Source organism: Myotis davidii, unplaced genomic scaffold (genome assembly GCF_000327345.1).
Source record: "Myotis davidii unplaced genomic scaffold, ASM32734v1 scaffold2627, whole genome shotgun sequence".
NCBI classification, from domain to species: Eukaryota; Metazoa; Chordata; class Mammalia; order Chiroptera; family Vespertilionidae; genus Myotis; species Myotis davidii.
The window spans coordinates 20148-31693 of record NW_006297905.1 but is presented as its reverse complement, the minus strand read 5'-3'; the positions used below and the strand labels follow the sequence as shown (position 1 = coordinate 31693).

Sequence of the window (11546 nt, the reverse complement as noted above, 5' to 3'; positions counted from 1 at the left end):
TCACCCATTTAATCTAGAAGCATTTATTAAACCCCTGCTATTTATGATGCACTGTGGATGCATGACGTGTGTGTGTGTGTGTGTGTGTGTGTGTGTGTGTGTGTGAAAGGCTGTGAAAAGAGATCATATGCTTCTGTGTATATATGCACACATAGTCATGCATGTTTTTAGAAGAGGAGGCAGGGTTGCCAGGAGCTATCTGTATGAGGCAGAGAAGTGGCAGCAATGAGGTGGAGTATATGGAAAGGCATGAGAACAGGCAGTGAGACAGCCATCCAGAGATCACCTGTGTATGTTCATGCTGTCACTGAAGGAATATGTGTAAGGGTGTTAGACTACAGAGGCAGGGGTAGTGATGTAGACATGGTTGCGGATGTTAGTGATGGGGAGGAAGGATCGTCAGGTCAATGACATGCGGGTAGGGTCCCTGTATACAAAGGTATCTTTGTATGCATAGGGCAGTGTAGGGCATCAAGACAGGCATAACTTCCTTCCTGTAAAAGAGCCAGGGGTGGGGAAATAGGCAGGCAGGGGAATAGCCCTTTCTGAAGGGCTTCTATGGGTAACATAAAAGGCTAGTCCAGCCCCGCCTGTATTGCTCAGTGGTTGAGTGTCAACCCATGCACCAAGAGGTCACCAGTTTGCTTTCTGCTCAGGGCACATACCCAGGTTGTGGGCTCAATCCCCAGCAGTGGGCATGCTGGAGGCAGCCAATCAATGTTACTATTTCTCTTTCATGGATGTTTCTATCTCTCTCTTCCTCTCCCTTCCTCTCTCCCTAAAACAGGGGTCCTCAAACTTTTTAAACAGGGGGCCAGTTCACTGTCCCTCAGACCGTTGGAGGGCCGGACTATAGTTTAAAAAAACAAACAAACTATGAACAAATTCCTATGCACACAGCGGCGGCAAAAACACCCGGCGGGCCAGATAAATGTGTTCGGCGGACCACATGTGGCCCGCGGGCCGTAGTTTGAGGACCCCTGCTCTAAAATCTAAAATCAAAAATAAAAATTTTAGAAAAAGCTAGTCCAGGGTTGGTACTTCCCAGAATGTTAGGAGCATTGTGACAGGGAAAATTCTTTGGGTACCAGGGAAACGCAGAAGGCAGAAACTGGATCTACTTGGAGAAGCTCACTATTAAAAGCTTTGCTTGAAAACACTGGATGTACTGATAAAGGGTGTCCCAAAATTCACGCAAGAAGTAATTTTGATAGAAAACACAGGTTCATAATTAAAAATTGTAATTTTTTTATTGATTCATAAAGTATACAATATAGGGTTATGTATAGAATAGCAAACTGGATTACAATGTCGCAATAGCGAGCACCATTAACTGTTATTGCCTGAGCAGCCACATCGAAGCAGTTCGTGAGAGTGTTGCTAAGAGCCCAGGGACATCAAACTCAGCACCGTGGTCAAGAATTGGACATTTCAAGAAGCTCTCTACAGCGTATTCTCACGAAATATTTGCATCTTCATGCTTAAAAAGTTCAATTGACTCAAAAACAAGCCTCCTGACCATGCACAGCGAATAGAGTTCGTTGGATTATGGAACAACAACAAATGGATGCTGATTTTTCGAACAAAATAATCTTCAGTGATGAAGCTCATTTTCATCTTGATGGCTTGGTTAATCAACAAAATTGTCGCATTTGGGGTTCAGAAAATCCACGCGTGATTGTTGAGAAACAAATGCATCCACAACGTGTCACTGTTTGGTGCGGATTTTGGGCTGGAGGCATCATCGGACCATTCTTCAAAAATGCGGCTGCTCAGGCAATAACAGTTAATGGTGCTCGCTATCACGACATGATAATCCAGTTTGCTATTCCATACATAACCCTATACTGTATACTTTATGAATCAAAAAATTTACAATTTTTAATTATAAACCTGTGTTTTCTATCAAAATTACTTCTTGCGTGAATTTTGGGACATCCTTTATAAGGATGGGGACAGGGATTTAGTATAATATTATGTGGAGGGTATGTAAGTGATAGAGCAGAGTGGGTAGAGAGAGCCTCACATAGTCCATTTTCTGTGGCGTATGTGTTGGGTAGGGGAGGTAAGTAATAGTTTGTGAACATGGAAAGGCTAGAACATTAAAACTTTTCCCTCTCACTTTTGCCATTGCTTGCTCTATGTGCATACACATGTGGGGATGCAGTGACATTAAGATTTTTGGGTTGTGCCTGGCAGGTGTGGCTCAGTGGTTGAGTGTTGACCTATGAACCAGGAGGATATGGCTCGATTCCCAGTCAGGCCACATGCCCAGGTTGCAGACTTGATCCCCAGTGGGAGCGTGCAGGAGGCAGCCAATCAATATTTCTCATAGATGTTTCTATCTCTCCCTCTCCCTTCCTCTCTCTAATATCAATAAAAACCTATAAAAAATCTTTTAAAAAATTTTCTGGGTTGTGTGCCTGTGCATGAAAGGTGTAGGAGGCAGGGAGTGAAACAGAACATTTGTTGAACAGAGGACTTTGTCTGGGTATTTGTGTGTACTTAGGTGGTGGTGGGGGCTGGGATATGCAGTGAGACAGCCCTTCCCTAGAGATGGGGTGTTCTTTTTGTGTGTACCTGGGGGAAGTAAGATCTTGCAGGGAGCAGGGGGAGCATAATATCTCTGAGAGGGAGTCCATGCTGAGGTGGTGTGTAAATGTCACAAGGCAAGGCCTAAGAAGTGGTGTGGCCTTCAAGCAGGTCAGGGAGTTTGTGTGTACATATGTAGGAAATCCAGATCATTCAGATGCTCTGAGGTGTCTGTAGGTTTGGGGAGGAGATGTGGCGGAAATTCTGGGGCATCTAGACTCCAGGATTTGTGAGTGTGTGGAAATAGGGGTGAGGATGAGAGGTTTACATAGTGATATAGCCAGATCTGAAGATGTTGTGTAGGGACATTCCTGGGGACGTGAGCGAAGGGTGGAGAGGAACAAAAGTGTCTGTAGTTATGTGCATGTTGTGTGGGTGGCGGGGGTCAGTGGAGGTGATGTGTGTGTGTGTGAACACAAAGAGGAAGAAGGACCATAAAGGGTGTATGGGGGAGTGCGGAAGGGATGGGAGGTGCTAAAGTGGAGAGGAGCTCAGGAGAAGTGAGGCAGAAAGGAATGAGGCTAGAGATACACAGAGCCTATGCTGAGTGGACTCACTGAGATGAGTGGGTAGATTGGGGAGGTAGGCCTGTGCACCAGTCTGAGAACTAACTAATCAACCTGCACTTGTCTCCTCCCTTTGCTCCATAGAAGATGTGCAGTGGGGCATCTTCCCCATCGGCCGAATGCCAGGTCAGACTGAGGACCCAGCAGAGCTTATGCTGGAGAATTATGACACCATGTATCTTTTGGACCAGCCTGTGCTAGAGCAGCGGCTGGAACCTCCAACATGCAAGATAGGGTAAGTGTCCATAACAGCAGGATTTCTCACCCCTTTGTCTCCTGCAAGCGGGAGACAGGAAGAAGGGAGGGAGAAGACACAAAGTGGGGTGAGTGGGAAGGTACCTGTCCCCAGTCAGGGCCTAAATGAATGAAGTATAGTTCCAGTCTCTGCCTGGGCCCTTGTAAGGGCTCCCAGCCCCCAGTGAGGGGAGCCACTGAATCAGCCACATAGAACTGGCTTGGCTCCTCTCTCAGACTGCATCAAATTTTTGTCCATATGTAAATGTGTGCGTGTGTGCGCACACACGAGCATTTTGGGTGGAGAGAGATCTGAAGCTTTCAACAGATTCTCTAAAGCAAGCATGTCAAACTCAAAGGCTACACGGGCCAAATAAACAAGGTTTAAGTTTATGTGGGCTGCAAAAAAACAAAAGCTTCAATTTTCATAGAAACATAGGTTAATTGATTATTTTGATAGAGACATGCTGAATACAAAGGGCTGAAATAAATGAGTAATTGTTAACATAAAATAATAGAACATTTTAATAAAAAATTAATATTTTTTCTTGAACATTAACTTACCAGAAACTGAATAACTGCACAAATTAAAAAGCATAACATTAATATTTCTCTTGTTCTCTGAAAGCAAAATATTTCCTGTTGCGCACACCAAACAAGTCAGTACAAGACTAATGGCATGGCAATCAGCTGCTAAAATATTCGCTGCTAGTATTAGTGAGAGACATGGTGAGCCTGCGCATAAGGCATGTAAAGGAAATGAATGCAACATAATTATAGTAATCAGTCATTAACAAACATTGTAGTTCATTATTAATAATTATATGTAACAGGATATTGTAAAAATTAAGTTACGAAATTTTTATTAAATCGTTTCTTACATAACATTATATTGGCTGGGCCACAAAAATATTCGTTGTGGGCTGCATTGCGGGCCGCGAGTTTGACATGCTTGCTCTAAAATATCAACCACTCCCAAAAGGTCAAGAATGGATACTCTAATCCAATTTCCTCATGTTCTGAGGAGAACACTAAGGCCCAGAAAGGGGAAGGGATTTGTCCAAAGGTGCACAGAGTAATCAGTAGACCTCCCCACACTGTACAGGCATCTTGGTAGCAAGGCCTACACAGAGCTTCATGCTCTCCCTCGAGACTCACCTCTGTATCACAGGTGTGGGAACTCTTGGGTCATCAGGGAGGCAGGAACACTCAGCCCTTACTGAGGGGCTCTGCTGGTGGTCACACAAAGAAGCCCATCCCATGGGCTTGTATATTCCAGAATGCAGGACCATTGTGACTGGGGGAGTCCTATGAGTACCAGAGAGAGACCTTTGTGGGCCCCTGAAACTAAGAGTCTATTTTTGTGCTGCCTGCCCACTCCCTGGGAGATGAGCCCCTCTTCCTCTAGACATTTGGGGAGAGGGCTATAGAACTTAGAGGCCAGCAGCCAGCCAGGCCCAAGGCAGTGCCATGAACTCACTGTCCGAGGCTAGGAGACAGCAGGCTTCTTGGAGAGAGTGGAGGAGGCAGCTGGGGAAATCACATAGTGCGTAGCTGAGAGTGGGGTCCACACGTCGGAGAGAGATCTCCTCTCCCCTTGGATAATACTGGCTTGATGAACACCAGGGTACTTACAGTGAAGTGTGGGAAGGTAGAACTAATTCCAGAAGGAAGCTACTTTGGGCCAGCTCCCACACCCCCTATAGTAGGGAGGCTTCTTCCATTGTACCAGGTTTTCCCCCCTGACTTGGCTTTGTGGCTTAGGCAAGTCCCTTTTCATTTCTGGGCCTCAATTCCCTTGTCTGTAAATTGGTGGGTAATGGGCGGGGATGGGACTAAATCATCTGTAACTTTTTTTTAGATGCTCTAGTGTAACCATGGATCTGCCTGAGGAGAGGATGATGGCTTTGCTCTCAGCTGTCCTCATCTACCTGGAAGGTCCTTTGACCTGCAGGAAGCAGGGGAAGCCAGAGTTTCTGAGCAGGGCCAGGGAAGGGGAGGGTGCAGTATCTCCCTAAAGCAATGTTAAAATCCTGGCTTGGGAGCTGGGCCTAGTCCTATAGCTTATACCTGGCCTTGGTCCCCTTAATTAGCTGTTGGGGTGGGAGGGATCCAGCCTAAGGTTCTCTGGGCCTCCAAGCTATAGAGCCTTGGAAGAGGCCTGTTATGGTAGGCACTTTTAATATCTTCCTGTGGGTGGGGTATTGCTGGTCCCCCATCCTACCTCAACCCAAATATCTCAGCTTTAATCTGGTTTATATACTGGGGCTCTGCATAAAATTTCATTTGAAAAGTTCTGTTCCTCCCCTTCCTCAAGTGAGGGGAGGACAGAGCCACTTCTGGGGGTTATCTGAAGTGGTTTAGATTTGCTCTAGTCTCTTCTTTGTAAATCCAGGCAGGATGGTGGGCCACTCCCATAGATACACAATCAAGCACCCTTAGGCCTTCCAGAGCCTAGAGCTGCCTCCTTCCCTGACTGTGCCACCTCTTCGTAGCACCCTGGGCCTGAGCTGTGGCATCGGTAGTAGCAACTGTAGCAACGGCAGCAACAACTTGGAGGGCCTCTGGAGCCAAGGTCAGCTGCACAGGCTCAAAACTGGTCTGCAGCTCTTCTGATGTCCACCCCAGTACCACCTCTGTTTGGGCAGGAGCCCACCCCTCAGTGCACCTGATGTTCCATGAAACAACCTGGGAGACAGTCCTTGGCAGCCACATCAGCTCAGCGTTTACCACAATGTAATTTTGATTGTTTTTGCTTTTGTTTTTGTTGTCTTTTGAAAAACAATAAACAGGCAACTGTTGTTTTGGTGTTTATGAGATGAGAGATATGTGCTGGGGCAGACCAATGTAGTTTTCCCTTTATTCTGTGGGCTCCAGAGAAGGCGGGATCATAATGGGGCTTTGAGTAGGAGCTGGGTCCTGGGGCCCCTTGGACCCATCACCCCTGATTGTTTCTATCACAGGGCTCCATTCATACCTTCTTCCTGACTCAAATCATTTTTGCTCTCAGTTGTAGGCCCCAGAAGAGAGGCATTGCTGGACATACAGGCCAGCCAGCATCAGGGAAATCTGCTCAGAACCTCCCAGACAGCAGGAAGACCCAACCTTACTGATGTTACCCAGCAGGCTTCTGACTCATTTCCCTGCCTGCCCTTACTGGGGACCAAACAGCAGTTAAAAGTGAGAGTAACCTTTCTTCGTTACTTTCCCACTCCTTTGGCCTAGAAAATATAGAATGAACTTCCTTGTGGTGGGCACTGAGAGACAGGGATGAATAAACCACGTTCTCACTCCTTAGAGCCCTCTTCCTAGTAAGAAAGAACAGTCACCAATAAGTGCCATAAGGGATTGTGGTATGCTACCACAAGTTCTTTGTTTTTCTCAGGGTGAAATTTCCAGGGTGGTGGTTGACTGAGGTCAAGTCTAGCTATAGTATCTCCAGCCCCAACTCTGGGGAGAGTAATTAACTGTGTGAGACAGTGAGCATCTCTGTGGGGCCAAGTTTGGGCCCTGAGGAGGGGAGCAAGGGACGGAACCGGCAACTCTCCAGTCAAGAAGCTGGTCCAAGATGTGGCTGAGCCAAGGAACGATGGAGAAGGATTATGCTATGAAAATGCCAAGGAGGGCCCTAGCTGGTTTGGCTCAGTGGTTAGAGTGTTGGCCTGTGGACTGCAGGGTCCCGGGTTCGATTCTGGTCAAGGGCACACACCCGGTTGCGGGCTCAATCCCCAGTGGGGGCGTGCAGGAGGCAGCCAATCAATGATTCTCTCTCATCAGTGATGTTTCTTTCTTTCTCCTCCTTTCCTCTATGAAATCAATTTAAAAAAATGCCAAGGAGGAATTTAATGAAAATGTTATGCTAGAGCCTTCTGTCAAGGGTTTTAACTTGAGTTAGGACCTCTAGGGACTGCTCAACACCTTTTAAAGGATATCCTGAATGTCTCTGTGGCTATGTGTATATAATTTTTCTAGGGCTGGTCTACAGATTGAATCCAATTATTAAAGGGGTCCATGAGGTCAACAGCCCAACGGGGTTAAGATTTCCTGTGCTGTGTGGACCTAAGCATTAAGCACGGGCCAAGCAGTCTCCTGCACTGATTACTGTCAGTTTTTCTCTTAATCTTCCCTCTCCTGCCACAATGACAAATGCTGTCTTTTTGCATCCTGAAATGTCAGAGCTGCAGGAGCCCTCAAGCATCTAGGCCATATCTGGTCAAGAGACTTGCAAAAGTACTCTGGGAGATAGCTCAGCACCTGCTCCATGAGAAGGTGGTGCTGCAAGTTCTTGGTTTCCCTCCACCACTTCTCTAAAGCAGCCTGAATTTTATCTACTATGTATGCATTGGTATTCTACATAGGATTTTTAAATTTTTTGTAAAATGGGTTTTGTGGCTAAAAAGTTGGGAAATCATAGTTTTTTCCCTTTACTGATTTGAGAGAGAGAGAAACATCAGTTTGTTGTTCTAATTTATGCATTGAGAGAGAGAGACATCGATTTGTTTTCCACTTATTTATGCATTCATTGGTTGATTCTTGTATGGGCCCTGACTGGGTATTGGACCCACAAACTTGGTGTATTAAGATAAAGCTCTAACCAACTGAGCTACCTGGCCAGGGCCTGGAGATCATTGTCTTAATCTATACCCCTCATTTTAGGCATTGAGACACTGAGGCAGACAAAAAGGGAAGGAATTAGCCTAAGGGCACATAACAATTTAATAGCTTGGTATAGATCCACATTTCTTGCAAAATCAGCATCACCTGGGTACTTGTTAGAACTACAAATGTTTAACCCCACTTCTAACCAGAATCAGAAAGGTTGAGATGGGCAGCAATCTAGTTTAACAAGCCCTTCACATAACTCTGATGCATGGTAAAGTTTGAGATGCACTGAGTAGAAAGCTACCCAAAGACCTATGTTCCAGGCAAGTTCTATCACTTAATGAGAACAACCCAGGGCAAATAATGCTACAGTTTCTTCATATGTAGAAGGAGAATACTGTTTGCCTCACAGGCTTGTTGCAAGGATCAAAAAAGATAACGTGAAAGTGCTCTATAAAGCTTATGATGCTTTGTATATATGAATGATATGTATTCATACCAGAGTTGGTGGGCCTTGATCTAAGGACTCAGGTCTTCATATATCCTTGGACAAAGTGTTTTCTCATGGCTTTCAAAGACTGACCTAAAGATGAGGGGCAGGCTATCTGAGCTCATTTCTAGTCCAGGTCAAAGGAGAGTAAGAGGCAAGGGTCATTGTTGGCTGAAATCCTCCTAAAACCTGGGATTTGTGGAGCCAGGTTTCTGGGTGGGCTGCTTCAGATAGCAGGGATGGGGTTGAGTGGGGGTGTGGGGAAGGACCAGCCAGGAAGGACATTAGCTCAATGTCCTTGAACCTCTTCCTTATGACTATAGATTGATTAGAAAGTCTTTCAGCTACACACATTTAACAGGGAACAGAGTTGGGAGTCAAGGCAAGGGAGCATAGATTATATTATTTAACAACAGTAATTGAGATTCACTCTTTCATGATTCCTGCCCCCAAGGAACTTCCTGTTTTGTGGGGGAGTCTGCTGTGCCAACACAATTATAACAGAGTGACATGTACTAAAATAGAGGTATTGTTCAAGATACTTGCAAGGCCCACTGGAGGGAGGACAAACAATATCTGGACAAGGAGGTGGGACAGCTTAATAGAGGAGGTGACATTAGCAGTGTGACTTCAAAGTCAATAGAGTACTAGTCACAACAAGGATTAGAAAGAAGGCAAAAGTCTGGAGGGGATAAGAAAGAGCATGGCATGTTGGGGCACCTGTGAAGGGTTCAGGATGATTGGAACATGCGTTATGTGAAGAAAATGTAGGTCCTGAGTCCAGAGAGGTAAGCTACATACAGTGGGTTATGGTCAGACTAGTTGATTTTCCACCTATGATTAGGGAGAGGCATTGAACACTGAATTGTTCCTCCCTGAAATTCTATTTTTATTACTTCCCCTACCCTCATGCTGCTACTGCCCTCCAAGGAAGTCTTTTTTTTAGAAAATTAAATGTATTAGCCCTGGCCACGTAACTCAGTTGGTTAGAGCATCGTTCCATAAACCAAGGTTGCAGGTTTGATCCCTTGTCTGGGCACATACAAGAATCAACCAATGAATGCATAAATAAGTGGAACAACAAATCTCTCATCAATAAAAAATTAAATGTATTAGGATAACATCACTTAATGACATTATATAAGTTTCAGGTGTACAATCCTATAACAATGAAAGTCTATTAATTTATTACTCTAAGTGTACTTCATTCCCTCAATAGAGCGCAAGTTCCAGAAAACAGGAACTGTTTCCTCCTCTTCATTTCTCTCTAGCCCAATATAGGCCAGGCCCCTATTTGGTACTCAGTAAGACCTTGTCATAAGTATGCCTGAGAAATGTGTGAGAAGGCAGCAAGGGGAAGGACACAGAGAGGAAGAGGGTGGGGAGAGATGAGCACTCTTAATCTCAAGAAGGATGATGAAAAAAAAAAAAAGATATTCTCAGATTCATGAATAGCCCCTCCCAAAGGCTTCTAGGCTGAGCTCTGCAGCTGTGGCCACCTCTGCCTTTATAATGAGACTGGCCTGGAGTGGCAGGGGTGGGGTGAGTAGGAGGCTCCAGAGAGGACTGAGGGAAGAGCCGACACCCCTGTGATAAAGGGCTCACTGGTCTGGAGCAATGAGGCCAGGGTTTCATTCATGGCTTTACCACTAACTCCCTGTTCAGCTTTGGTCAGATTACTTCATTTTTTGGAATCTCAGTCCCCACACCTATAACCTGATAGAGTTGATGCTGCTGAGTACTCCCCGAGTGACTTTTCTGTGAAGTATAGAGTGCCAGGAGGCTTCTGGCTCTAAGGCCCAGCAGATGATGCCTCTGTGACACTGAGGCTATTCAGGGGATAAACTATAGGTTCTTTACAGAAATAAGCCTCAAATCTGAGTTCTCCACCTTGTTCTGAACCACCAATGGATGCCTTGCCCCACTCAAGCCTGAGGGAATCTCCAGTTGACTAGCATTTAGAGCTGTGTTAGTAGACAAAAACTGCTACTGTGATAAAATTCAGTTGAACTCATTTGGGAAGATCCCCCTCCTTATAGCTTATCTCAAGATGCCAGTTCTAAGGACAGAAATTTAATCATTTTAGGAGCAAACCAGAGTGTGTATATATGTAGGTGTGGTATGACTTTTGGTGGTGTTCTTAAAGAAACAAAGCCATTACTGGTTAGTAGACAAATAGTTTATGCAGTAAATAAGGGTAGTTACAGTTCATTGTTGTCAAGTATACACCATTTTCCATCACTATTATAGGCGAAACAAATTAAAACCTCATAGTCATAGACATTTATGCTAGTAAGTACATATTGCAAAGCATTGCACATGCATTATAGAGTCAGACAAAATGGGGTAGAATATGTTTTCACTCACCTCTGGTTAGCTTTGTATATTTTGTCATTGAGACTTACATTGTGTTTGGGTCAAACAAAAAACCCAAAGAGATTTTATAAAAGTTTACAACCATTAAACAATATTGTTTAATCCTACAAATAGATAAAGCAAACTACTATAGCTCAATGATTCACAAACCAGGATGGAAAATAGTCAATCTGCCTATATATATATAGCTAGCTACAATATAATAGATAGTGAACATTCTGAGTCTTTTCAAAGGCATTGACTACTTTAGACAAGCAGGTTCCCAAAATATACTGGTTTGGTTTCCAATGAGAACTAACGTCATTTCATTTGAAGACTATATACTCCTCAGTGTCGGAACTGAGGAGAAGCAAACTAGGGGAAGGCAGAGAAGGGTTAGCAGGAGACCTGAGCAGGACTCTTTGGACAGCTTAACATTACTTTCCCTGTGTAGTTCCAGACCTGGTTCACAGAGTAAAACAAAGTGTATTAAAATTGGCCCTCAGCCCTGGCCAGTGTGGCTCAATTGGTTGGAGCGTCTCCCTGTGCCCCAAAGGGTCATGGGTTTGATTCCCGGTCAGGACACATACCCAGGTTGCAGTTTCGAGCCCCGGTTGAGGCATGTACAGGAGGCAACTAATAGATGTTTCTCTCTCACATCAATGTCTCTCTCTCTCTCTCTCTCTCTCTCTCTCTCTCTCAATAAA

At 44.8% G+C, this 11546-nt stretch overlaps 1 protein-coding gene across 6 annotated transcripts in view; it reads left to right on the top strand.

Moving 5' to 3' along the window:
- The window catches only part of LAS1L (LAS1-like, ribosome biogenesis factor), a 31365-nt gene extending 24321 nt beyond the window's left edge, over positions 1–7044 (top strand). For 4 of the 6 annotated variants that reach the window (XM_006773733.2, XM_006773737.2, XM_006773735.2 and 1 more), the window contains 2 exons: positions 3243–3393; positions 5888–6216. In XM_006773733.2, the coding sequence (XP_006773796.1) occupies positions 3243–3393; positions 5888–6008 (272 nt within the window). In that variant the 3' untranslated portion in view covers positions 6009–6216. Of the gene's footprint in view, positions 1–3242; positions 3394–5787; positions 6217–6402 lie in introns of those variants that run through there. The other 2 variants (XM_006773734.2, XM_006773736.2) reach the window with 2 other exon arrangements.
- The last annotated feature ends 4502 nt before the right edge of the window (positions 7045–11546 follow it).